Genomic DNA, 27,507 nt, shown 5'->3' with positions numbered 1-27,507 from the left:
GATAGTGAGTCAGTAGTGGAACAAGGGGGAGGTCCTTCAGATAGCGATAATGTTCTGTTTCTTGATCTGCATGCTGGTCACGTTAGTAATAATGTTAAGTTTGCAAAAATTCATCAAGTTGTACATTTATGATTGGTGAAAATTTACATATGTATGTCATCTTTCAATAAAAAGTTTTCAAAAAGAATAAAAAAGAAAAAAAGCCTTCTCACTTGGTGAACATAATTATACGTGAATTGTGTTTCCCATTCAGTGGCATAACTTGAAATTCTGGGTTACACTTGGAGAACTCTATTCTCATACAATACCACCAGTGTATAATGCTGTTGTTAGTAGGTTCCAAATTTACATCTCCACCCCTCTAATCCTGACCTTTATCTGAGCAGTGCCAATCTCAGATTCCCAGTGACCTCCAAGACTTCTGCCCTCAATCCCTCTATCACCTCAAACAGTGTAACATTCAATTTGTAAGATCACATCGACTGATTGGTCCTGCCCTCAACACCCTCTCCATAACACAACATACACCAACACATTTCCTGATCAAACTTGCATCTCTTCTCAAAGTCCCTATTTCTGTAAAGAGCACCATTACCGTTTCATTTTCCTAGTTCTTCAGGTTCCAAAGTTTAAGGGTTAATTTTGACTCTTTCCTTTTTACCTCATGTCCAACCAATCACCACTGGAATTCTTCCTTCAGATGGTCTTTTCTATTATCTCTTTCTATCCATTCCCACTGTAATTACTATGGTCTGACACCTTCTGCTTAGATTATTGCAATAACCTCCTTATTGGTCCCCTTATCACATGTCTCTTTCCCTATTCCACTTACCTGTCAGATTAATTTTATGAATATGCTGTTCCCTTCCCTTTTTCCTTTTTTTTCCTAAAATTATAAAGGCTTCACACTGTCTATTGACTCAAGCCCAAACCCCTTCAGACTGGAGTTCAAAATGCTTTAACTAGCTCCACTCTCCCCATAAAACACATTACTCATAATTCCTTTGTATGCCCAAGTCAATTTCTTTGCTAATATTATTTTCCCTATTTAAAGTACAATGGTATCAGATGATTATTTTTAATTCACTTTTCTTTCTCCTTTTTATTTTCATTTTCCTTTGTGGGAATATCTTTATGAACTCATGGGTTTATGTTGTTAAAAGTTTTATTATAAAAATTGCATAAATACAAAAATGCATAAAACACAACTTTACAGCATAACAAATAATTATTAAGTGAACATTCAGCTTTTATATCCCTTTGCCTCCCTTCTCCCTATCAAAATCAACTTGGGAAATTATCTGAATTTTAATGTAATTTAAAAAAATATGTCCTCTCGGAGATTTTTAAATAAATATAAGATTTACTTCTATTATGGAATTGAAGGAACCATATTAAGGATTTGGGATCTTCATCTTAAAACTAACAGGCAGCCATTAATCTGATTTATGCAGTAGAGTGACATAATCTATTACATTATATTATATATACAAGATCACTCTGGCTGTTGTGTGGAGACTGGACTGGGCAGGGGTAGAAGTGAATGTAGAGGAAATATAAGGGGACACTGAGTTTGTCCAGACAAGAGATGATGTACTTACTAGAGTAGAGGCAGTAGAAATGGAGAGAAAAGAATAAGATTTGAGACACATTTAGGAGGTAGACTTGACAGGACATAGTGACTGAGTCTATGGTGGTCAGAAAGGAAGGGGAGATGTCAAGAATAATTCTCATTTCGGATGTAAGAAACCAGGTGTATGCTGCTCCATTTACTGAGCAAAAGAACCTTGTAGGAGGTGCATGTTTGCACCTACTGAAGACAACTCGTTCAATTTGGGATACCTGTGAGAAATCCAGCCAGAGATTGAAAGTTTATGATATAATCTGGATCTAAGAAGAGATGTCAACAAGTCATTAGCATACAGAAAGGATCTGCAGCCTTCGGAATGAGTGCACTTACTATCCACTAGGAGTGGATGAAATCGCATAGAATCAAATGAGGAAAAGGTCTAGGACTGATCCTTGAGGAACTTCAACATGTGAGGATTAGGAGAGGAGAAAGAAACAGCAGAGACTGAGAAAAAAACAAAAAATGTAGAAAAGAAACCTAGAAAATGTAGAGTTTTTGAGGCCAAGGGAAGAAAGTGTCTCAAGAAATAGGTAATAGGGGGGTGGGAGGGAGGTAGACAAAGGTAAAGGGGATCAAATATATGGGGGTGAAAGGGGATTTGACTTTGGGTGGAAAACACAATGCAATATACAGATGATGTATTATACAAATGTACATTTGAAACATAATTATATTAACCAATGTACTCCAATAAATTCAGTAAAATTAAAAAAAAAATTTCCAAAGTGAAAAAAAGAGAGATAATAGTCAATTGTGACAAAGCTTTCACAGGTCAAAAAGAACTAAAAAGTATCCAGTGGATTTAGCAACAAACATGGAAGCCATTTGGTTTTAAAAATGGTAGGAGCAGAATCCAGACTGGAATGGATTTAGGGATAAATAGGAGGTGAAGAAGTAGGAAAAAAGTGTTAGACACCTCTCTTGTTTCCCACATAAGTTATGATCCTCCCTCATACACACACAAACACATGCATTCTCAAACCTATATACATGTACTTGTTTTATTTCTTTAATTAGATTGGAAGAGTGTGGTGGAAAGGAGACCATGTTACTACCTCTGAATTCTCATAGCATATAGAATGGTCCAGGGCTTACTGTGGACACTTAGTACATGCTTATTGTATTAAAAAAATGTAAAATACTTTATTAAATACTTTTAAATTACTAATCATGATAATAATGAAAATAATGAAATTAAACAGAGAAGCTGTTTAATTCAACAAACATGTATATAACCTCTACTGTATGCTAGGCACTTTGCCAGGGGCGAGGAGTCACATTTTCATGGAGAAGAGGCGTAGACACACAAATAAATAATTTAAATTTCACAATATTATGAAGGAAAAAATGTTTTATGCTAATCTTACTGTGTACGAGAATGAATCCATTAGTAGAATATTTATTCATGTACACTAATATAAGTTAAAGAAATTGGCAGTAAAAATGAGAAATGAACTAGTAAAAACATTTTTTTTTTGGCCTCCCATAATTTGCATACTATTAAATCAGATGAAGAACAAAAAGATTAGTTATTTTCCCTGCTCTCCCATTTATATATTTAAGATTATCAGTGCTCAAATAGTCTATTTCTGACCTAGATCTTATTGTTACTTATGCCCAAGGGGAGAAAAAAAATCCTCATTTACATAAGGAACAGAATGGCTCTGAGATAGAATTACAAAGAAGAATCAACTACATGAACCCTTCTCTCTTTGATTTAATTCTCAGTGTAAATGGCATAAGGAACTGAGGCTATTGGAGAAATGACATATTTCTTTTATACTGTAAAGAAAATAAAATTCAAGACTACCCTTCATTTCCAAAATGAGATTTGTACACTTTATCAAGGTCCAGCAGTGTCTGATTTATTTTATTATTAAAATTTTGAAAGAAGTATTTTCAATGAGCTACTTATTTAATCCTTACACTCCCCCATGGCATTTCATTCTTATTTTTGTTAAATGGACTTCTGGATTCAGAAAGAAGTATTCAAGTTATCCTTAATTTTCCTGTCTTTTTACTGAAATATACTTTTGTTTGCTAAAGAAAGATAAGATGATGTTGAAGATTATTTTTCCTATGAAATATGCAAGAAGTGAATCATTTGTGTATTGTTTTTTTTCCCCCGAGGGAAGACTCTACTGCAGGAAATTTGAACAAGTAAAGCAGAGCTGTGGATAGCCGGCTAGAAAAATCCACGGCCACCATTGTCACACCACAACCTGCAGCAGCTGTCTCAAGTCCATCCCTCCCACGCCCGGCTCTGCCTGTCAACCCAGCAGGAATGAATGCGCTCTGCGGAGCACTTCAAAAGGTGCTGCAGACCCTGAAAATCTGTCACTGAAAACCGAAGGGAAAATACAAATTTTCAACTTTGTGGCCATAACAAACCTTTTAATCTTTTAAAATTCATTAGCAACGTCAGGTGGTACCCAGTTCAGAGTCTTACTCTGCATAGCCCTTCCTTGTTGAAAATGGAGCCTTTCAAAGTAGCAAAAGAATGTTACTGCAATCCATTTCCTAGGGGGTGAAAGCAAAGCCTTTTTGTCCCAAGAGGCAATTGAGCAACCACCAGTCTCTAGTTGAATAGCCAGCGTGTGAGGCTGGCTGCAATTCCCACAGTTAGAAGCCTAATCTCGGAGGAGGAGATTTACCAAATTCAGATAAGAACTACATAAAAAAGAAATGCAGTTATTGAGCTGACATCACAGACTGGTCTGTGCGTGGAGGCAACATTCCAAAATAGTCTTCTTTTTACATTGTGCAGCTCTCCTCCTTTTTAATTTGGTGTCTCAGTTATTTTTTTCATTCCAGGAAAGAGAACAATGCAGAATATAACCGCATGCACAGGTAGTATTAGCTTCTGAACTCAATTCTTTCTCTTTATATTTTCTCAGTTCTATATCAGGAAAAAAATGATTCATTTTAAGGGAAAATACACTACACAAATTACTATTACATAGACTTCTGGTAAAGGAATATTTCTAGTAAAATTATTTACAGTATGTTAATTAGAGCGTAATTATTGCCACGTTAGAACTACTTGAGTGCTTCCATATTTAGTATGGTTATTCTTTCCATCTTCTGTTTTTGTTTGGCTATTTGGGAAGGGGTACAAAAGAAGATCTGAAAATAAAACTTGAACCTGAGAAACCATTTTGGATGACTCTACTATTAAACTTTTTAAAAACTAAAACAAACACATTTACCCAAGCCATTTGAAGCATCATTCCCGTCTTCTCTCCTACTTTATGTTTAAAGCAATTATCGATGTTGACTCCTCACGGAATGTGGTAGAGTTTAGCATACACTTTGAGGGAGAGACTGGAGCAATTTTCCATTAAATATTTCATCTGAACATAAATTCTGCGACTAAGAGTTGGGAAAAACCTTACATTGGTGATTTTAGTTGTAGTTTGATGATAAAATCATCCCAGCCTCTGTTCTCTTTCTTCCCTTTTGCACCCCCTCCTCAGCCCCACCCCATAATGGATGCTCCGCTGACTGTTTTCGCTCAGTCTCTTTGTCTGAAGGATGCAAACAGTCTATGGATGCTAGGGAAAAAGGGGTGGGGGAGAGATTACCTCATCCCATGTCGCTTGCACCAATCACCACTCTTCTGTCGTGGCTTCTCTGGGCAGATTGAGGGGTCTGGACCAACAGGAAAAGGCCCCAGCCCATCCCCATGGTGACCGAGTTGTATATAGGGAGCCGCATCCACCCATGTGCCGCAGGTTCTCTTACATCGACCGCCTAAGAGTCGCGCTGTAAGAAGCAACAACCTTTTCCTCCCAGCCATCCACCCGGCAGCCGCAAAGCAGCAACCATGGTAAGAAAGAATATGTTCTCTCTGGTTCTTTGTGGCCATTGGGTGGGGTCAGCCCCCCACGGTTTGCTTGGAAAATCTTAAGCTCTTTTCCTTTACAACTTCTTTAGGTCAGGGTAGGTCGCCTTACGCTTTGTTGGAGAGGTTAAGCTTTGTGTGCCCCAAATCCTTGAGCCTGGCCGCTGCCGCAGTGCAGGGTGCAAGCAAGAGCCCGGCAAAAATTGCGCCGAGGGCGCGGCAGAACCCTGGGGAAGAACAAAGGCGGCGTGGAGGCGGTTGTTATCCCGCGCCTTCAGAGGCGCAAGCAGCCCGTCTGTCGGTGACGAGAGGGTCGGGAGCAGGGAAAGGGGATCGCGGCGTCTCCTGCACACAGTGTGCGTGTGAATCGGAGGCTCTTTTCTTCCTCGCGCTGTTCCCCTGGGGCAGGGAGAGGAGGCGTCGCCCCAGAAGACCCGGGGTCTGTGGGTTTAGCTGGGAGGAGTGGGGAGAGGACGACGGCTGAGACAAAGCGGAGCCTTGGGTTAGTTTAAAAAAAAAGTTCCCTTGCCGGTTCGTTGGCATTTTAGAAAGATACCCGCGTATTAACGGGAAAAAAGTGGTTGGTTTCTGTTGGAGCCAGCGGCAGCCGGCGTCAGGGCGGCGCAGGGGCGGAGTTGTTTGTCTCTGGCTTCTCCGGCCTTGGAGCCATTGGGCGGGGTTCGCTCTCGCTAACTCTCTTCTGTCAGGAGGAGACTATTCAAGTCTTTCATCGTTGTAGAACTGTAGGCCTTACAAGGCTTTTCATTCACTGCTAAAACTTAGATGGAATGTTTTTTCTTGAGAAGCAAAATCACAATTCACTTGACAAGTCCTTTAAGGTCAGGACCGGGGCTACGCAGACCTGGCGGACTTGATTGGGTGTTTGTCTGTCTTGGCCACATGTTCAGTGAGAAAGACACTTTGTGAACCAGGGGACCCTAACGCGCAGGACCCAGGGAAACGCCCCGCCCCCCCACATATCAGTGAATAGACAATGGATAGACAATGCAAGTTGTAGCCATAAAGACCATAGAGTAGAAAATATCTATTGAATGTGATGAGTATGAACATTCTGTGGTGGGTAGAGAATCGAACGAATGAAAATACGTACTATTTTGTTTTAAATAAATATTTCATTATCCTTTCACTGGACTTTCTTGTTTATTTGGTAGCGTCTCATGTGATAGTTTGTTTTCAATTTAGGAACTGATGTTTTAAAGATACTCATAATTTTTCACTTTTCTACAGTGGAGAAAATTCTGGAGAAATTTTTAAAAAGTAATGAAATTAATGCAGACAAAGAAGAATTATACTCTGTGTCCAGCTGTCTTTTGTTCGAGCGAATTTCAGTAATTCATTTCAATTTAGGCGTATGGTTCCAGCCTGGCTCAGAGGAGGGAAACTGGCAGAATGGCACAATGAGATCATGTGGGTAGTTTCTGGAAATAGAGCTTGCTCTGTTAAATAATGTAGCAGACAGCACAGGCTAGCACCAGGCACAGCAAATACAGCAATGCAGCAGTGCAAGGAGTCAGCCCTTGCTTAGCTTCCAACCCCCTAGTACAGATGGGTTCTGCAGATAGACTGCAAAAGGGTGTGGCTTCTAGCCTCAGCTGCAATACAGATGTCCATATGGAAATACCCAGTCATATTTAGAAGAAATTCTCATCTGTATTTAAAGGGGAAGGAGGTAGTAATATTGATTCCAATTAATAATTGAATTAAACTTCATTCTACAGAATCTGTGTTTTGAATATTTTTAAATATGAAAAATCTTCTATTCAAGCATGGCCATGGGAACAATAGACTTGCACTCTGCGCTGTACCGTGCCACATTTTTCAGGCCACGCCCACCTGCAGCTTTTGTAGCAGGTGCTTTTCCTTATTGTGTTAGGGATATGACCTCAAATAAATTTGAAGAATACCTGTATATAACTAGAAACATTGATAGAAATCTACTGAAAATTCAAAATGATAACAACCTAATTTTACAATTTTTCTCTTTTCTTTCCCACAGCGTGAGTGCATCTCCATCCACGTTGGCCAGGCTGGTGTCCAGATCGGCAATGCCTGCTGGGAGCTCTACTGCCTGGAACATGGCATCCAGCCCGATGGCCAGATGCCAAGTGACAAGACCATTGGAGGAGGAGATGACTCCTTCAACACCTTCTTCAGTGAGACAGGCGCTGGCAAGCACGTGCCCAGGGCAGTGTTTGTAGACCTGGAACCCACGGTCATTGGTGAGTTGACCTCCGTAACCCAAGTGAGATCCCAGGGGTCTGGGACAGGATGTGTGTCCTGGGGGCTCTGTGGATGCCCTGGGGTTGGGCAGCTTGTGCGGGTTGTTAGTGATGGGTGGCCGCTTTGTTTCCCTTTTCCAGATGAAGTTCGCACTGGCACCTACCGCCAGCTCTTCCACCCCGAGCAGCTCATCACAGGCAAGGAAGATGCTGCCAATAACTACGCGCGGGGGCACTACACCATTGGCAAGGAGATCATTGACCTCGTCTTGGACCGGATTCGGAAGCTGGTGAGTACCAGTTTGAAATATACTTAAAATGGGGTGAGGTGATTCATTGCAAGTTTAGTGAAGAGACCAAACTATAGCATTCCTTCTTTGGTGCATGCCCAAATGTGAGATACACTGCTCACTGTATTAATTGAAAAGTATCCGATGTTGAAGAATTACATTTTCTTTTTACTTCCTTCACAGGCCGACCAGTGCACAGGTCTTCAGGGCTTCCTGGTTTTCCACAGCTTTGGTGGGGGAACTGGTTCTGGGTTCACCTCCCTGCTGATGGAACGTCTCTCTGTCGATTATGGCAAGAAATCCAAGCTGGAGTTCTCCATTTACCCAGCCCCCCAGGTTTCCACAGCTGTAGTTGAGCCCTACAACTCCATCCTCACCACCCACACCACCCTGGAGCACTCTGATTGTGCCTTCATGGTTGACAATGAGGCCATCTATGACATCTGTCGTAGAAACCTCGATATTGAGCGCCCAACCTACACTAACCTGAATAGGTTGATAGGTCAAATTGTGTCCTCCATCACTGCTTCCCTCAGATTTGATGGAGCCCTGAATGTTGACCTGACTGAATTCCAGACCAACCTGGTGCCCTATCCCCGCATCCACTTCCCTCTGGCCACATATGCCCCTGTCATCTCTGCTGAGAAAGCCTACCACGAGCAACTTTCTGTAGCAGAGATCACCAATGCGTGCTTTGAGCCAGCCAACCAGATGGTGAAATGTGACCCTCGCCACGGTAAATACATGGCTTGCTGCCTGTTGTACCGTGGTGACGTGGTTCCCAAAGATGTCAATGCCGCCATTGCCACCATCAAGACCAAGCGTACCATCCAGTTTGTGGACTGGTGTCCCACTGGCTTCAAAGTTGGCATTAATTACCAGCCTCCCACTGTGGTACCTGGTGGAGACCTGGCCAAAGTACAGCGAGCTGTGTGCATGCTGAGCAACACCACAGCTATAGCTGAGGCCTGGGCCCGCCTGGACCACAAGTTTGACCTGATGTATGCCAAGCGTGCCTTTGTTCACTGGTACGTGGGTGAAGGTATGGAGGAAGGAGAGTTTTCTGAGGCCCGTGAGGACATGGCGGCCCTTGAGAAGGATTATGAGGAGGTTGGTGTGGATTCTGTTGAAGGAGAGGGTGAGGAAGAAGGAGAGGAATACTAAAAGTTAATATGTCACAAAGGTGCTGCTTTTACAGGGAAACTTATTCTGTTTTAAACATTGAAAAGCTGTGGTCTGATCAGTTAATTTGTATGTAGCAGTGTATACTCTCATGCAATTACTGGCCTTTGCTTTAAAACACGACACTTTGTTACAGATCCAACCTGCCCATTTCTCTGATGGGTTTGAATAAAGTGTTCCCTGTCTTAAATGAGTTCAGACTTGTGTTTTCTATTTGGATGTCTGAAAAATTTTATGTATTCAGTACATTAAGAAGAAAGAATTAACTGCTGATGTGGTATATTTCATATATTATGAAATGACTATTTTACATTGTCTTAGTATATTATAAAATTTATAAATTATAAAATGTATATCTAAATACTATAACATCCATGCTATTCTTAAGTTTTGAGTCCATAACAATAGTTACTTAGAATGCTAGTACTTTTTAGAATTGATATTTGCTAACACACTGCCAAAGGACTGATTGGCTGCTGAGTGTCATATAACTAACATAAAATGGTGAATATTCCAAATGCATCATCAGGTCTTACAAGCTTATTTTCATGCCCCCTCATCTCCTTAGCATGTGTCTAGTGTCGTCATGCTTCCTCTACCCTGGGTTCTCAAAAGAATTCTCTGTCCAACCATCTGTTCCCTATACTAGACCTATTTATTACTTTCTTCCAAATTTATTTTCGGCTGAATGTGACAATGGAAAAGCCTGATAAATGTATTCATTGTGTTAATTATACAGAGGGTGCTAAAAGAATGTATACACATTTTAAGAAAGGAAAAAACTTAAAATTGTAATCATATATACCAATAACAAAAGATGAATACAAGTCATGTATATACATTTTTTTGGCACCCCTGGTATAACTGAATTTTAACTCAAAGAATATTTTTTTAATATGGGCTAATAACTTCAAAGAACAAACGTAATATTGCTTGATACTACTTATATGAGGTACCTAGAATAGTCAGATTCATAGAGATGGAAATAATAGTGGTTATACCAGGGACTGGGGGAGAAGGATATAATGGAAAGCTATTTAACAGATAAGAGTTTCAGTTGGAATAATTAAAAAGTTCTGGAGATGAATAGTGGTGATGGTTGCAAAACAATGCAAATATAATTGATACTGAATTGTACACTTAAAAAGGGTTAACATGGAAAATTTCATGTATATTTTACCACAAGTTAACAAACAAACAATGGAAGTATAAATGAGGAACTGAAAAATGGTTACCTATAGGGGGAGGGAACATAGTCCAACTAAACTTTGAATGTATTTGTTGTATCGTTTTATTATAGAAACATGTAACTATTACAATATTATTATAAAGAATTAAATCAAGGTGGAAAAATATCTCTAAAAATTAAGCAAAATGAAGCAAATGAACCTAACCAAGTATCCAGTTAGTGTCTTACCTACTAACTGGGGAATTATTTCACGAGACTTGAAAACAGTCATTTGACTATATCCATACTGAGATGTATTTGAAAGAAAAAAGGAACTCCAAAAAAACAAACAAGAAACTTCAGTAATCATGTTGCTAGTAATAATGTTGGTATTATTTTGAAACTATACAATAAAGTTCATTAGTTATTAATTAGAATACAAAACCTTGAAAGTTACAATTATGTCACATATGTTCAAATCATGGGTGAACTTTAAGTGGAGATACTGGAAAAAATCTAAATCAAAATTCTAGAGATGAAATATATATCTGAGATTAAAAAAATACTGAATGGGATTAACAGTATATTAGACACTGAAGAAAAAAAATTAATGAAGACATAACAATAAAAATTCCAAATGAAGCACAGAACTAAAAAAAAAAATGGAAAAAATGAAGAAATAAATAAGCATATTTAAGATGACAGCATTTTTAGACAGTCTGTAAAGCTTTAAGAAGGAGACTTTAAACCTGTTGGTATACTTTCTCAATTATAAACTGCTTCCAACATAAAATACAGTGCTATAAATTTAAAATAAATTTTATAAATCTATAAAGAGGTATTTTTAAGATTTGAATTATATAATGTTAAAATACTTTGTTTTGTTTGCTTATATTTAATTATGGTAAAATACACATAGCATAAAATTTACCATCTTAACCATTTTTTAAGTGTATATAGTTCAGTAGTGTTAAGTGCATTCACATGGTTGTGCAACCAATCTACAGAACTCTTTCATCTTAGAAAATTAAAATTCTATACCCATTAAATAACTCCCATTCTCTGGGGAGGTGAGACTGTTCCATGACTTGACACTGTTGGACACTTGAGTCAGACCTGAGCCATAACAGAGATTGCTTCCCGTAAATTTCCTCCGAGACTGTCTGATCCACCCCTCTATGCCCCACAGCATGGAACAGGTCATAGCCCAGTGCTGGACAAACATGTAAAGTGTTTTCCCCTTATCTGGGGTGGGTCACAAACCAGTACCCCTATCCATCCAGCCCTGTTCTATATAATTCTTTAGTGCCTGCCATGTGGTAAGGTTATCCACATCATCTTGGTGCTCCCAAGATGCACCTCATAAAGTGTGATCACAAAATACGGTGAATGTTTAAATTAAAAAAGTTTATTACAGTAAAAGACACATTGCCTCCCTCAAAATACTCCCCCTTGCTTCGAACATGCTTATCCCATCATTCTTGCCACTTTCTGAAGCAGTTCCGGAAGTCTTATTTCATCAGTGTCTTTTGTTGCGCTATCGTGGCTGCCTCAATGTCCTGAATCGATTCAAAACATTTACTTTCAATGGTCATTTTGACTTTGGGGAAGAGTCAGAAGTCGCACAGTGCTAGATCCAGTGAATAAGGTAGATGAGGACACATTGTAATGTTTTTGACAGAAATTGCCGTACCAGAAGCGATGTGTGACGTGGAGAGTTGTCATGATAGAGGATGAAGTAAAGACACTCAGGAAAGAGGACTTCCAGAACTGCTTCTGAAAGTGGCAAGAACGATGGGATAAACTGTGTTTGAAGGCAGGGGGAGTATTTTGAGGGGGATTAATGGCAATGTGTATTTTACTGTAATAATTTTTTTTAATTTAGTCACACTTTTTTAATCACATTTCCTAGTTACAATTGTTTTTTTCTCGTGATAAAAACTTTTAAGATTTACTGTCTTAGCAACTTCCAAATATGCAACACGGTATTAATAACTAGTCACCATGCAGTACATTATATCCCCATGACTTATTTATTTTCTAACTGAAAATTTGTACCTTTTGACCCCCTTCATCCATTTTTGCCTACCCCCATCCTCACTATTGCCTCTGGCAATCACTTATCTGTTCTCTGTGTCTTTTATTTGCTCACTTTTAAATTGAGTGGTTAATATTACAACACTTTTATCCTGCTATTTAATCTATGAGGATATAAGAATCGAGATAACTAAAATGTGAAAAATAAAAAACTGACAGCAAAAGAATATTTTATCTTGAGACTATCATACACATTTTATACTTCTGTTGTTTATTAATCCCTTCACATTAAAAAGTAAAAAATAATAATAATGGCTATCATGCTCATCCTACCCTCTCTTCTAGCTTTAATTGGAATGTAGCTTTTGACCTTGAGACGTATGTTTTATAAGTTCTTTATCAATATATGAAAAGGATACATATCAATATAACACTTTCTATATTATTTATATATTATTAAACATTGTTAAGTTCCAGACAAGATAGTAGAGTAGGTAAATGCTGTGCTTACCTCGTTCTCACAACCACATCAAAAGTACAACTAAACTACAGAACAACCATCGTTGAGAATCACCTGAAGTCTAGCTGAACTGAAGTCCTATCTCTAAGGACACACAGAAAAAGCCACCTCGAGACTGGTAGCAGGAGCAGAGATGCAGAATGGACTGGTCCCACAGCCACATGTGACCATTAAAAATCAGGAGGGCTATCTCGGTTGTGGAGATCCAACCAAAGGAGAAAGGGGTCCCAATTGCACGCCAGGCTCCCCAGCCCAGAGTTCCAGTGCAGGGGAAAGAAGTCCACATAACTTCTGGCTTTGAAAACCAGTGGAGTTTGTGGCTGAGTGAGACAAAGGCTGTTGCAGTCCTAGGTGCTCCTCTTAAAGGGCCCACACATGGACTTACTCACTGATGGACTCACTTTCTCTGAGCTCCATCACTGGGGCAGCAACTCAAAAGGCATGGGAAACATATGAGAAACTGAATTGTCTGGCTGCAGGGCAAGAGCTGGAGGGGCAGCTTTCTCCTGGACAGAGGTGCTGGCAGAAGCCATTGTTTCTTTGTTGAGCTCACCCCCTTCCCAGCATGCAGATGCAGGTGGCCGCCACATCTGAGTCTCCATCAACCTGGCTAACATGGTTTGTTTACCCTGCCCTGGTGATTCCTGAGACCTCATCCCACCCAACTTTTGGGCACACCCAAGCTGCTTCCAGTGGCTTTTCCATACAAATGGCCTGTCTTGGCTCATGCTGCAGACTTTCACAAAATCTCTCAAAGGTTCACAAAACCCAAACAAGCAGGATCTGGCTTCAATGTGTCCCATACATCTGCTGAGTAGTTAACTCTAGCACTAGCTACAGCTGGTCTGGTTTAAGGCTTGGCCTGTTGGCACCTCCAAACCCAGCAAAGGCAGCGGCCATCTGCAGATTGCTTTGTGGCTCATGCCAGGTGGCGCCAGGGAGGGTACAGGATGCTGCTGAACTTGGCCTGCAGCAGGTCCCTTGCCAGGAGGACCCAGGGCTGGCACTCTCAGTGGCCACCTTTGGACTGAGCCGGAGCATCACCTGGCTGCCTCTAAGTATGAAACACCCAAAGGGCAGACTGAGCAGGCACCAGAGCCCTGCTAAAGCGAACTGTCATCCCTTGTACCACAGCTCCTCCACAGCCAGTCCTTACAACATATCAGCTTGAGGGGCAATCCTTCTCATTGACATGAAAACAGCAACCAAGGCTCCACTGCAACAGGAGAGCATACACAACTCACACAAGGGACACACCTGGAGCACCTGGCTCTGGTGAGGATACTGTATCACTGGGCCCCCAGGACATCTACTACATAAAGCCACTCTACCAAGACCAGGAGGCATAGCAGCCCTACCTAATCCATACAAACAAAGGGAGGCAGCCAAAATGGGGAGACAAAGAAACATGTCCCAAATAAAGGAAAAGAACAAAGCTCCAGAAAAAGAACTAAACAAAATAGAGACAAGCAATCTACCAGACACAGAGTTCCAAACACTGGTGATAAGGATGCTCAATTATGTCAGGGAAAATGTCAACAAAAAGACAGGAAACATAAAAATGTAGGTGGGAAACATAAAAAAAAGAACCACTCAGATGTAAAGAATACAATAACTCAAATGAATAGTTCATTAGAGGGAATCAACAGATTATATGAAGCAGAGGATCGAATCAGCGATTTAGAAGTTAAGGTAGCAGAAAACACTCAATCAGAACAGAAAAAAGAAAATAGAATACCCCTTCCCCAAAAAAAAAATTAGGACAGTTTAAGGGGCCTCTGGGACAACATCAAGCGTACCAACATTCTCATCATAGGGGTACCAGAAGGAGAAGAGACAGAGCAAAGAATTGAAAACCTATTTGAGACATACAGATGGCAAACAGATATATGAAGAAATGCTCAACCTCACTAACCATCAGAGAAATGCAAATAAAAACCACAATGAGATACCACCTCACCCCAGTCAAAATGGCTATCATCAATAAATCAACAAACAACAAGGGCTGGCGCGGATGTGGAGAAAAGGGAACGCTTGTGCACTATTGGTGGGATTGCAGATTGGTGCAGCCACTATGGAAAACAGTATGGAGGTATCTCAAAAATCTGAAAATGGAACTACCCTATGATCCAATAATTCCACTCCTAGGTATCTATCCGGAGAAATCGAAAACTCTAATTCAAAACTCTTTATGCATTCCTATGTTTATTGCAGCACTGTACACAATAGCTAAGACATGGAAACAACCGAAATGCCCATCGGTAGATGACTGGATTAAGAAACTGTGGTACATTTATACAATGGAGTATTACGCAGCCATAAAGAAGAAAGAAATCTTACCATTTGCAACAACATGGATGGACCTAGAGAACATTATGTTAAGTGAAATAAGTCAGACAGAGAAAGATAAGTACCATATGATCTCACTTATATGCGGAATCTAAAGAAAAGAATAAGTGAATGAACTAATCAGAAACAGTTTTGGAGACAAAGAGGAAAAACTGAGGGTTGCTAGATGGGCGGGGGGGTGGGGGTAAGGAAGAAGGTGAGGGGTTTAGAAAACAATCAGTAACCACAAGATGGCCACGGGGTTTTGAAAATTAATCTGGGGAACGTAATTTAGTGGTTACCAGAGGGTAAGGGGGCTAGGGGGTGGGAGATGAGGGTAAGGGGGATCAAATATATGGTGATGGAAGGAGAACTGACTCTGGGTGGCGAACACATAATGTAATTTATAGATGATGTGATACAGAATTGTACACCTGAAATCTATGTAATTTTACTAACAATTGCCACCCCAATAAATTAAAAAAAAAAAAAAAACATCAGGAGACAACGCATATTAAGAATTTAGTATGAAGATAATGCATGTACCTGGCACATGGTATGTATTCAATAAACACCAATTGTTTTTAAAGGGAAAAAAAAGAAAAGAAAAAAAAAGAAAACCTATTTGAAGAAATAATGACAGAAAACTTCCCTAACCTGGCAAAGGAAATAGATATACAAGCCCAGAAAGCACAGAGAATCCCAAACAATATGAATCCAAAGAGGTCAACACCAAGTCACATCATAATTAAAATGCCACAGATTAAAGACAAAGAAAGGATCTTAAAAGCAGCAAGGGAAAAGCAGTTAGTTACCTACAAAGAAGCTCCCATGAGATCATCAGCTGATTTTCAACAGACACTTTGCAGGCCAGAGGGATTGACAGGAAATTTCAAAGTGATGAAAAGTAAGGATCTACAACCAAGAGTACTTTGCACAGCAAAGCTATCATTTGGAATCGAAGGACAGATAAAGAGCTTCCCAGACAAGAAAAAGCTAAAGGAGTTCCTCACCACCAAACCAGTATTACAAGGAATCTTAGAGTGACTTCTTTAAGATGAAAAAAAAGGATAAAAAATATGAATAAAATGGCAATAACTACAACTCTATCAACAATTACTTTCTATGTAAATGAATTAAATGCTCCAATCAAAAGATAGGGTGACTGGGGGGAAAAAAAAAAAAAGGGCCGGCTCGGTGGCTTAGGCAGTTGGAGCTCCGTGCTCCTAACTCCGAAGGCTGCCGATTCGATTCCCACATGGGCCAGTGGGCTCTCAACCACAAGGTTGCCAGTTCAATTCCTCGAGTCCTGCAAGGGATGGTGGGCTCCGCCCCCTGCAACTAAGATTGAACACGGCACCTTGAGCTGAGCTGCCTCCCGGATGGCTCAGTTGGTTGGAGCACATCCTCTCAACCACAAGGTTGCCGGTTTGATTCCTCGAGTCCCGCAAGGGATGGTGGGCTGCGCCCCCTGCAACTAGCAATAGCAACTGGACCTGGAGCTGAGCTGCGCCCTCCACAACTAAGACTGAAAGGACAACAACTTGACTTGGAAGTACACACTGTTCCCCAATAAAGTCCTGTTCCCCTTCCCCAATAAAATCTTTAAAAATATATATATATATATATATAGGGTGGCTGAATGGATAAGAGAACAAAACCCTTATATTTATTTGCTCTCTACAAGAGACACACTTTAGATTGAAAGAGACACACAGAGTGAAAGTAAAGGGGTAAGAAAAATACATTTCGTAAAAATGGAAATGAAAAAAAAACAGTTGTGGCAGCAATACTTATACCAGACAAAACAGACTTTAAAATGAAGGCTAAAAACAAAAGACAAAGAAGGACCCACTAATCCCACTTCTGGGTACTTTTCCAAAGAAACCAAAAACTCTACTTCAAAGAGATGTGTGCATCCATATGTTCACTGCAGCATTGTTTACAATGGCCAAGATGTGGAGGCAGCCTGGGTGTCCATCAGTGGATGAATGGATATAGAGTAGGTGGTACATATATTCCATGGAATATTGCTCGGTCATGGAAAGGAATGTGTTCTTGCCATCTGCGGCAGCATGGATGGACCTGGAGGGTATTGTGCTGAGTGAAGTGTGTCAGACAGAGAAAGATAGATACAATGTGATTTTCCTTATATGTGGAATCTAAAGAACAAAATAAACTAACAAAACAGAAACAAACTCAGATACAGAGAACATTCTGATGGTTGCCAGAAGGGAGGGTGTTTGGGGGCGTGGGTGAAGAAGAGGAAGAAATTAAGAAATACAAATTGGTTGTTACACAGTAGTCATGGGGATGTAGGGTATAGCATAAGGAATATACTCAATGACATTGTAATAACTACGTATGGTGTCAGATGGGTACTAGATTTATTGGGGTGATAGATGGGAGGGGGTTTGGAGGGCAGGGTGAAGAAGGTGAAGGGATTAAGAAGTACAAATTGGGGGCGGACAGGTGGCTCAGCTGCTTAGAGTGTGAGCTCTGGGCAGCAGGGTTGTTGGTTCAATTCCCACATGGGCCAGCGAGCTGCACCCTCCGCAACTAGAATGAAGACAACGAGCTGCCCCTGAGCTGCCACAGAGCTCCTGGGCGGCCAGATGGCCCAGTTGGTTGGAGCACGTTCTCTCAACCACAAGGTTGCCAGTTCAACTCCTGCAAGGGATGGTGGGCTGTGCCCCCTGAAACTAAGATTGAACAACGGCAACTGGACTTGAAGCTAAGCTGCGCCCTCCACAACTAAGATTGAAAGGACAACAACTTGACTATAACAACTTGACTTGGAGCTGATGGGGTCCTGGGAAAAACACACTGTTCCCCAATAAAGTCCTGGACATACACACTGTTCCCCAGTAAAGTCCTGTTCCCCTTCTCCAATAAAATCTTAAAAAAAAAAAAAAGAAGAAGAAGTACAAATTGGTAGTCACCAAATAGTCATGGGAATGTAAAGTAAAGCATAGGGAATACAGTCAATAATATAGTAATAACTATGCAGAGTGCCAGGTGAGTACTAGACTAGTCAGGGGGAATCACTTCTTAAATTATATAAATGTCTAATCACTATGCTGTACACCTGAAATTAATATAAAATAATACTGAATGTCAAAAACAGAAATAAATATGTGTATAATTTAAAACATAAAAAAATAAATGCAGAAAAAAAGAATTTTTATCAGAACAAATGTTGAATTTTATTAAATGTCTTTTCAGTAACATTCGGAGATTGACATAATTTTTCTCCTTCAATATATTATGATGAATTACTTTCAAAGCTTTCCTAATGTTGAATCACGATTGTATTTCCAGTAAAAACAAAACAAAACAAAACAAAAATATGCAATCATGGTGATCATTCTTCTAATATGCTGCCAAATTCAATTTGATGATGTGAATTTTCATTCCCACCAGCAGTGTATGTGAGTACACAGCTGAGTCTTATATTACTTTTCAATATATATAGACTGTGGCATCACACCAGAGTACATACCAGGAAAAAAAAGGAGATTCCACCATCTCCTTTATACAATATAGTGCAATGCAGGCAAATAGGCCTTTGATGATCTAGCTTAATTCAGAGACACAATTTAGAGTATCAAAAGCAGGAGATCTTCTTGATGACTAGAGGTAGGAAGAGCAGATACCCTTGTCGTTTCCAATCCTAGGGAGTGTTTAATATTTCACCATCAAGTATGATGCTAGCTGCCAGTTTTTATAGACATTCTTTATCACACTGAGGATGTTTCCTTCTATGTCTAGTTTTGTTTTTTTTTTTAATGGATGTTGGATTGTGTCAAATATTTTTTCTGTATGCACCTATTGAGATGATCATATGGGTTTTTTCCTTTTTTTCCTATTAATACAGTGAATTGGATTCATCACCTTTCAAATATGAAACCAACCTCACATCCTGGGATAAACTACAGTTGGGTTATAGTTTAAGGCAGGGATTCTTAACCCAGGGCTCTGGAAAGAATAGGGTACCTCATAGATGATTCTCATGGATTGGTGAACTCCCTGATGTTGTGTACAGAATTCTGTGTGAATTTCCTCACGGTCAATTGTCTCCAAAGATATCCAGTAACCATTTCTCATCCCAGTAGGTACATAGCACTTTTCCCATCAAGAGGTGGAGTCTATTCCTCTCTCCTTAAATCTCAGTTGACCTTGTGATTGCTTTGACTGATAGAATGTGACAGAAGAGAATTTGCGCCAGATTCAGGTCAAGCCCTTAAGAAACCTGGCAGCTTGCTTTCATTTGGAGAAGCCATGTGGAAAAGAACCAAGCACTCCACCCAACAGCTAGCACAAAGACCCCAGACATGTGATTACAACTATGCTTGGCATTCCTGCCCCATCTGAGATCCCAGCTGAAAGCAACTGCATGAGTGAACCAAATGACATCATGTGGGACAGAAGAACTTTCCATAATGCATGGAATCATGAGAATAAATTATCACTGTTTTAAGCCAATAAGTTTTGGGGTGGTTAAATACATAGCAACAGATAACTGAAACAAGGTTTAAACACACACATCTGGAAAGAGTTTTCATCAGATTCTCCACACAAAAAAATACACACACAAAAACTAAAACCACTAGAGGAATGAAACACTGAAAATTCTTTAGGAAATACAGATGCTCCTCAGCTTTATGATGGGGTTACATCTAGTTAAATCTATCGTAAGTTGAAAATCAGTAAGTCTAACATGCATTTAACACTGCACTGTAGCATGTCGGTTATTTACCCTCATGGCTGTTGGCTGACTGGGAGCTGTGGCTCACGACCTGTGCCCAGCATGAGAGGACCGTGCTGCATGTCACTCGTCTGGGAAAAGATCACAATTCAAAGTAAGGGCTCAATGCGTAATCACTTTCATACCAATATAAAGTTGAAAAATCCTAAGTTGAACCATTGTAAATCGGGAACTATCTGTACCTTGTAAATAGTCCTTTTTTTCAGTGTTTTTAATAGGTATTAGCAGTGTTGTGTTTATATTAACATCAAGTTTTATAATCTTTTGCCCTGTATAAGTGGAGTATAGCGATTGAATTTGGCAATTAAATGAAAAATCATATGCTTTAGCAACCTAATAGAACTGCAAAATGAGAAAATTTACTACACCATCTGTGGGGACAGAGCCAGGAGTGAAGTTTCCAGGCTCTCGGCCTCACATGGAAAGGTGCTGGCTCAGGTAATAAATGGTCATCAACTGTGATTGGATGGCCATCAGCTGTGGCTAGTTGGCCATCAGCTGTGGCTAGTTGGCCGTCAGCTGTAACCAGTGAGCCATTGGCCCCTAATATAACTGCTGTGGCTACGCGAACGAAAATGGGGGCTAGCAAGAAGATGGTGGCTGGCAAGCGCGGATTGCAGTTAGGATGGCGGGTTGCGGACAGTGTGGCTCCTGTTTCCTGTGTCTCCAACCCAGCTGCCAGCAAGACTATAGTGGTATGACTCCCTTATCTATGGCTCCGTTGGTGTTCCTTTTTGGCCTCACCATGTCCTTCGTTCTTATGTGGGGAGCGGCACCAGAGACCCCGCAGGCCGCCCCGCACGACACCATCCCTCCTCTGCTCTGAAAGCAGAACAAGTTTAGGTAGTATTTTGGGGCTAGACCAAAACTCTTCACAAAAAAATATACACATGCACATGTGAAAATATACACCCTAAAATTACACACAGATAAATGAACAAAAGAAGAGTTCTGCACCCAGAGTTCTACACCATAAATTGTGGTCAAAATGTAGTTGCATAATGAACCATGTGAATGTATTCTACTATCATCATAAATAGCGCAGTCACAGTGGGAACTGAGTGTAATTTGAAACTGAGTTAGAACTGACCTGGGCAGAGTCTGGATAAAAAAGTGACAGAGACAAAGGGCATGGCTTCCATCTGGTGCGTGAGGTTGGGTAGGGCAGAGGGAAGCAGAATGACAATACTGTAGACCACCATATGTTTTTCAATCCAGTGAAAAACATAATGGAACAGAAGGGTCTGAGATAATATGGCAAAGAGAAGCTAACCCTGGAAAAGAGAAACTTTAAGAGATCAGGCCAGGTTCCCAGAAATAGTTCCAAAAAAATGATACATCAGGGATGCAAACCGAAGCCTGCTAGCTAGGCAGACTGCCTGGCTCCCATGTTAGACATTATGAGGGAAACAACAGCTAAATGTTCCTCAAGTGTCCCGGATGTTGAAGGCCAAGAAATCCAAGGTCTGACCTGGAGAAGGAAGCAAAACCCAGGATTCTGGATGGCATTCATAGGAATCCTTGCTGCAGCACATCACAGAAGGAAGGTCCTGTCCCAGTGACAATTTTCAGGAGAGTGGACCCAATGAGTTACATGCCAGTACTCATGGGGAAACCCTTGATGAAGGAAACACAGGAAAACAAGGTGACAGCCAAGAAAAGCTGATCAGTTGCAATGCTACACTGGAAAGACTAGAGCAGGCAAGCAGTTGGAAAGATGAAGTGAGGGTCAGAAATATGAGTGCAGCCAAGCTGGGTTCCGAAAAATCTCTCATGAGGTTTCAATCAATCATGTTGTTGGCCAGGGCTGCAGTCTACTATGCAAACAATAGCAGTTCCAGAGGAGAAAAGAGAACAGAAGAAGAAAAGGCAATACTTAAAAAAATAATATAGATTATGGATACAAAAATATACAAAAATCGACTGCGTTTTTATATACCAAAAATAATTAGAAGTTTTAACTTGAAAAGGATATCATTCATAACAGTATCAAAAAACATGTAAAGTGCCTAGGGATAAAACTGTGTAAAACATAGGGACAAAAATAAGCAAGATGTATTTTAATTCAACTTTATTGGAAAAAAATGCTAAAACACACAATGTAATTTATAGATGATGTGATATAGAATTGCACACCTGAAATCTATGTAATTTTAATAACAATTGTCACCCCAATAAATTTAAATAAAAAAAAAAAAAAGCTAAAACACACCTAAATGTATGGAATTATATACTTAGTCCATGGGTTGGAAGAATAACTTCATAAAAATTCAGTTATTCTCAAATTATCTGTAGATTCCATTAAATTCCAATCAAAATAACAAAAGACTTTGCGTATGTGTGCATGTGTACATGTTATCTAAGCATGCACTTGAGAAGAGCATCTATCATAGATGACACCATACAGAGGACTTTTTAAACAAATCCAGAATGAATAAAGTCCCTGTGGACCATTTCATACATCAACGGGGAAGAGTGCATCATGGGACAAAGTGCTTGGGGCATCTGCTCTCCTAGAACAGGCTCAAGCCTCCTCGTCCTTCTGAGGCTTGGGTAAATATCACTTATGCAGGCAGTTTGTTTATTTAAACAGTATGCTACAAATTGCCTTTCTTTGTCCTGATAGGAAAGCTGGATAAGAATATTTACTATCAGGAAGCTAAATATGGATGCTTTTTATCTGGCTAATCAGGCTAAGGTGAAGGACTTAAGTAAGATTGAATTTGGCTATGTCTGTCCTCTATGCTAACTTCCAGATTCTCTGTTATTATTGACAGATCACGTAAAGACGTAAGGATTCTTTTTTTGTCAAACTATTATGGTATTCCATTCTGGAATGTAGCCCCATCTAGACTTGGGCTAACTGCAAAATCCTTATAATATGATTTAGAGAATTAAAGAGAGCCACAAATATGTCTACTAGCGGATTTTTGTTAGTAACACAAATTGTACCTGCATTAATCAAATAAGCTATAAAGATGATCCTACTAGCTTTATATTAATTTAACCAGTAACAATATAAGTTGTATAGATTCTCTAGTTAGAAAAATCACAGATTTTGGATCTAGTTTTCTTTTTACAGGCTTACAAATTATAAATAAATAAAAGAAATGCCTCTAACAGATTCATAACCAAATATAATGCCAAGTCTTATTTTTCCATAATATATAGTATAAATCTATTTACGTAAAATGTTTGTATATATATTAATATATATATGCATAGAGAGATGTCTAAAAGGATTTTTAACAGTATTTCTACTAATGATGGGATTTCAGGTAAATTTTACTTTCATTATAACTTTTTAAATTGTCTGAATTTTCTAGAATGAGTATATAAACAAAGGAAATGGGAAATATTTAAAAAGAAAAAAGGAATTTCTCTGGTTTAAACCTAAAAGCCTATTTATACTGGATATATAGTCTAGGTGTCAAAAAATCCAGGATATTTCTTAATGATATTCCTCTACTAGTTTTACAAGTCTGTTTATAGCTGATGCTAGCATGTTCTAGATGGCAATTAAGAAACTCCCCAAATCATTTTATAAATCACTTTGTGGTAATGAGTCAGGAAGCAATCTCCTTAAAAGAATACACTAAAGGTGCTAAGCAAATATCTCACCTGCAACTTTGACTCTGAGCAATTCTCATTCTTTCCTCTTTTTTTTTGTAAAGAGCAAAATCTTAACTTTATCAAGAGTATGTGATTTAGGCAATGCAGTCCTTAATAACAGCACCAACTTTAAGAATACTCCAATGTAGATGAAGTTTTCTTTTGATGATTCCTCACATCCTTATTCAGCATTTCACTTCCTGGTATTGGCTACTCTCAACCTTTACCTATATCCTTCTATATCCCATTTTGTTTCTTTTACCAAGAGCTTTAATTTCTTTTTTTTTAAGAGCTAGACTACCAATAGTTCCCTAGTATCTACAAAAACAGTAGTTGATTACTTAAGATGGCATCTTTCCTTAAAGTATTGGCATTTGTACAGGGATCTTTTAGGAACTAAAGATTTGACTTTTAAAGGAATCAGCAGGAAAAGAATTTCAAGTACCATCTTAGACAAAGGAGATGATATTTTGGATAGCTATTTTAAGTATCTTGAGCCATTAAAATCAGAGTACACGTGATAGGCTAATAATCACTTCTCCTACCCCAAGGCTAACCCTGCCTCTCATACTTTATTTTTTACTTTTATTTCTAATATAACATCTTTATTGAAATGTAATTCACATGTTGTGCAATTCACTCATTTAAACTGTACATATCAATGGTGTTTAGTATATTCAGAATTGTGTAACCATCATCACAATCAATTTTAGAACATTTCATCACCCCCAAAAGAAACTGTAACCTACGCAACCACTCGCCCTATGCAACCGCTAATCTACTTTCTGTCTCTACATATTTTCCTGTTCTGGACATTTTACGTAAACGGAATCACACAATATGTAGGCATTTGTAACTGGTTTGTGTCTTTTTTCTTTGTTTAAAAATCAACTTAAGTGGATATATTATGGAAATATTTCCATTTCAGAGATCCAGATTGTTATAGGAAACACCAGTAGGGCATGAAATTTTAGAATATAGAGATTTCTTTGTATTGTTATTTGATATATAATTCACATACCACAAAAATCATCCTTTAGTGTACAATGTAATGTACAGTTTAATTTTAGTGTACAATTTACATTTTTAGTATATTCACCAGGTTGTGCAACTAATACCACCATCTAATTCCAGAACATTTTCATCATTCTAATACCCAAAACCAAAAACCTAAACTCTGTACCCATTAGCAGTCACTCCTCATTCAATCTTTCCCCTATCCCAGGGCAAACACTAATCTATTTTCTGTCTCCGTGGATTTGCCTATTCTGGACATTTCATGTAAATAGAATCGTGCAATATGCAGCTTCTTTCACTTAGCATGTTTTCAAGATTCATCTATGTTGTAGCATATATCAAGACTTCATTTCTTTTTATTACCAAATAATATTCCATCGTACGAATATACATTCATTAGTTGACGGACATTTGGGTTGTTTCTCCTTTTTGGCTAATTTGAACAATATCGTGAAGGATAGCAGAATTTTCCACCACAAAACATGCCGTTTTGGCATAAGGATTATTTTGAACTGAAAGCAATTGAGAAGTAATTACAAAACAAAACAAACAAAACACCTCTCTGCTCTCCCCCTGTCTGCCTAACAGCAGGACATAGATTTGTATGTAAGTTTATCACTGACAACCCTAGACCTTCAGCAGCCCAGACACAACACCAGAGGATTGTACATAGCAAACTTCACTGACTAGCCCTTATCTTCCATTAGTCCTCCAAATAAATGGTGCCTTCTCATAATTTGCCTCCCCTAGACACTCAAGATCCTTTTTTCTTTATCTTGTCACTTCCCTAAAAATTTATTGTTCCTTTGCTAAGATGCTATGTATCCCACGTTTTAACCAAAGCTTTGAGTTACTATTCCTGAGTTTCTCCTGTGTATATACTTGTATATATGAGAGATATATGCTAATAAATTTATCTTGTGAATCTGTTTTTTTGTTAGAGAGCTCCAGCCAAAAACCTAGACAGATAGAAGGAAAAATATTTACACCCACACAGGCAATGAACATTTGTGTGCAAGTTTTTTGTGTGGCTATATGTTTTCATTTCTCTTGGGTATAGACCTAGAAGTGGAATTTCTGGGTTATAGGGTAGCTCTATGCTTAATATTTTGTGGAACCGCCAAACTATTTTCCAAAGTGGTTGCAGCATTTACATTCCTACGAGTAGTATATGAGGGTTTCAATGTTTCCATTCTCACCAAGACTTATTATCTATCTTTTTTATAGTAGCCATTCTAGTGGGTCTGAAGTGCCATCTCACTGGGGTTTTAATTTGCATTTCCCTAATGGCTAATGATGTTGAGGACCTTTTCATGTGCTTATTGGCCATTTTTATATCTGCTTTGGAGAAATGTATATTCAGATTCCTCGCCCATTTTTAATCGCATTATTTATGTTTTATTATTGAATCGTAAGAGTTCTTTATATGTTCTAGACACAAGTATCTTATAATATTTATGATTGCAAATACTTTCTCCCATTCTGTGGGTTGTCTTTTCACTTTCTTGATAGTCTTTTGAAGCAAAGAAGTTTTAAATTTTCATGAAGTCCAAGGTATCTATTTCTTTTTCTTCTGTTGCTTATGCTGTGGGTGTCATATCTGAGAAGGCTTTGCCTAACCCAAGGTTATTAAAATGTATTTCCATATTTTCTTTGAAGAATGTTATAGTTTTATCTATTACATTAGGTCTGCGACCCATTTTGAGTTAATTTTTGTGTATGTGTGAAGAAGGGATTCAACTTGATTCTTCTGCATATGGATATCCATTTGTCCAAGCACTGCATATTGAAAGCCTATACTTTCCTCATTGATTTATCTTGGCACCCTTGTCAAAAAATTAATTGACCACAACTTTAAAAGTTTATTTCTGGACTCTTAATTCTATTCCATTGATCTATTATATCTACCCTCACACCAGCACCACACATTCTTAATTATTGTAGCTCTGCAGAAAATTTTTAAATCCAGAAGTATAAGTCCTCTGACATTTTCAAGACTGTTTTGGCTATTCTAGGTCCTTTGAATTTTCATATAAATTTTAGGATCAGTTTTTTAATTTCTGCAAAGTGGCCAGATAGGAATTTTGATAGGAATTGCATTGCAGTAGTATATTAATTTGGGAAATATTGCCATCTTAACAATATTAAGTCTCCCAATTCTTAAACATGAAATATTTCCATGTATTTACATTGTCTTTAATTTCTTTCAACAATGTTTTGTAGTTAGTCCATGACTTTAACTGCAATATTATCTATTGTTAGGAAAAATGTAGCAATTATAATTCAAGTCTCTCAGTTCTTTTTCAAGATTCTGAAGAGAGATTTGTTTGTCATATGGAAACTCAAAAACTTTTTGATCCTTGGTGGGTACTCAGTTTTAATTTTCTTCCCCACCCCCATATTTTTTCATTTCAGGATCACCATATCTCTATCCCCTGATGGTAGGCTCGGTTTCTTATTTTTGTTTGGTCTTAATTTCCCGGAAGAAACACTATTGTGCTATACAACATACTCTTTATACTCATCAGGGATCCAGTGTACTTGTTCTCCTGGGATGGCTTTTTACATCTGTGATAAGATGCAGGGATTTTTCCCCCCTTGGGTTTATTATTAAGTAGGACATTTTATTCTGCAACTGCAATAGAGAACAGTATTAAGACACTTTCTGTAGATGTGTTAAGTTGGGGCAAGGTATGTTTCTAATTTGTTTGAGAGAGAGAGAGAGAGAGAGAGAGAGAGAGAGAGAGAGAGAGAGAGGGAGTTAACTTTTAAAGAATCCTTATTTAATATTCTGAATCTGAAGTTTGCCAGATGGAAAATTTAAATGCAGCATAAATTTTTTCCCTTATGTTACGTGTGTATGTGTGTGTG

At 38.9% G+C, this 27,507-nt stretch overlaps 1 protein-coding gene across 1 annotated transcript; it reads left to right on the top strand.

The window, feature by feature from the left end:
* Positions 1–5,316: 5,316 nt before the first annotated feature.
* On the top strand, positions 5,317–9,376 carry TUBA1A (tubulin alpha 1a). The gene is made up of 4 exons (XM_033117027.1): positions 5,317–5,459; positions 7,492–7,714; positions 7,856–8,004; positions 8,188–9,376. Exons 1-4 carry the CDS (start codon positions 5,457–5,459, stop codon positions 9,166–9,168), a joined length of 1,356 nt encoding a protein of 451 aa, XP_032972918.1. The 5' UTR covers positions 5,317–5,456; the 3' UTR covers positions 9,169–9,376.
* Positions 9,377–27,507: the final 18,131 nt, after the last annotated feature.

This window comes from Rhinolophus ferrumequinum, chromosome 10 (assembly GCF_004115265.2).
Source record: "Rhinolophus ferrumequinum isolate MPI-CBG mRhiFer1 chromosome 10, mRhiFer1_v1.p, whole genome shotgun sequence".
In the NCBI taxonomy this organism is placed as follows: domain Eukaryota; kingdom Metazoa; phylum Chordata; class Mammalia; order Chiroptera; family Rhinolophidae; genus Rhinolophus; species Rhinolophus ferrumequinum.
The sequence above is the reverse complement of the archived record's forward strand: the minus strand, read 5'-3'. Positions and strand labels throughout refer to the sequence as shown.